The sequence below is a fragment of the Nicotiana attenuata genome, unplaced genomic scaffold (assembly GCF_001879085.1).
Source record: "Nicotiana attenuata strain UT unplaced genomic scaffold, NIATTr2, whole genome shotgun sequence".
Classification (NCBI taxonomy): domain Eukaryota; kingdom Viridiplantae; phylum Streptophyta; class Magnoliopsida; order Solanales; family Solanaceae; genus Nicotiana; species Nicotiana attenuata.
Genome location: NW_017694022.1, coordinates 1 through 1,245, shown reverse-complemented (window position 1 = coordinate 1,245; position 1,245 = coordinate 1). Strand labels below are relative to the sequence as shown.

Below are 1,245 nucleotides of genomic sequence, written 5' to 3'. Positions count from 1 at the left end.
GAACATGTTGTGGAGAAACTGTAGCTGCAAAACATAGTGAAAAAAGGGTAAATATAATTATATAATGCTGTCTTGAAATTTGTAGATATGTTTGTCGGCATTCTGTAGATACCTGTATTGCTTGTGCTTGCATGCACTTGATCACCACCTGATTTGAATTTCATAACACTCTTCACGGAATCATCTATGAACTCTCGAAGGCTTGAGAGTTCCTCAAATACAGCCTTCCTAGAATCATCTAATTTTCCATCAACCTAATGATTAAAAATATAGTTAGTTGGTAATTTTATTCAAAGTGCCACAGTTCTACTACAATTTAACTAAGATGTGTGCAATACCAAAAGGGCTCAATATAGCATTATACTACAATTTAACTACAATGTATAACATACAATAATTATAATGGAATGTAGATAAATTGTAGCAAAAATGTCAATATATATTACCTTCTCAATCCCCTTTTCCAGCTTCCTGAGCTTGCTAGCACAGATTCAGTGTCCTTTTGACCATCTGTATGCTTGGGTTCAAATGTTGGAGAACCAGCAATTGGAACCTGTGATGATTGAGCACCATGTTCATCTTCATACTGAATCTTGTCTGGCAGAGTAAACACTCCAATCTCTTCTTCAGATTCATGCATGCTTGTGAACTGAATGATGGAAAAAACAGTTACTTCCAGTAACTCACTAAATGTAGATTAATTGTAGTTATTATGAAGGTAAATGTAGCAAAATACAAAACTGAAAAATATACCTTAACCCACTCAGGCTTGATCATCTTCTCTTCAAATGCAGTTAACCGAATCTGGCCCTTATTAGCTGACCATCTTAAAATGCGAGGTATTGAGTCAGAACACCTCATAGCAAGCTCCGTGCTGACGGTCGAGCAACACTCATAAAGCCACACTTGCAAGGCTAATGAGCATCCCCGTATGAGGTAAGAATGTACACGGGGATTTAGACGATGTCGGACAGATTCCATAACCTGATTGAAGGACTTAATACCCCATGGGTATGACTCAAAATTACCAGACTCTACTAGATAGAATCTAAACTAGTCTATGAAAGACACATGGTCTTTATCAGAAGGACAAAAAAAAATTCCAACAGATAAAGAATGCACAACTTCACTGCATCCTCATCGTTTTCCCAAGCTATTTGTTACTACATTTTTCAAATGCCACTTCTCAATCCTTTGTTTGTTCGAAAAATAGGTATTCATTAAATGGCTAATATAAGTAGAAGT

At 36.3% G+C, this 1,245-nt stretch overlaps 1 protein-coding gene across 1 annotated transcript in view; it reads right to left on the bottom strand.

Annotated features, from left to right (window-relative positions):
- The window catches only part of LOC109222603, a gene marked incomplete at its 3' end in the record, with an annotated part of 3,679 nt that extends 2,698 nt beyond the window's left edge, over positions 1–981 (bottom strand). Inside the window, exons 1-4 of the mRNA XM_019386939.1 lie at positions 754–981; positions 447–649; positions 113–228; positions 5–24 (exon numbers count right to left, since the gene is read on the bottom strand). Of these exons, the coding sequence (XP_019242484.1) occupies positions 5–24; positions 113–228; positions 447–649; positions 754–981 (567 nt within the window). The remainder of the gene's footprint in view (positions 1–4; positions 25–112; positions 229–446; positions 650–753) is intronic.
- Positions 982–1,245: the final 264 nt, after the last annotated feature.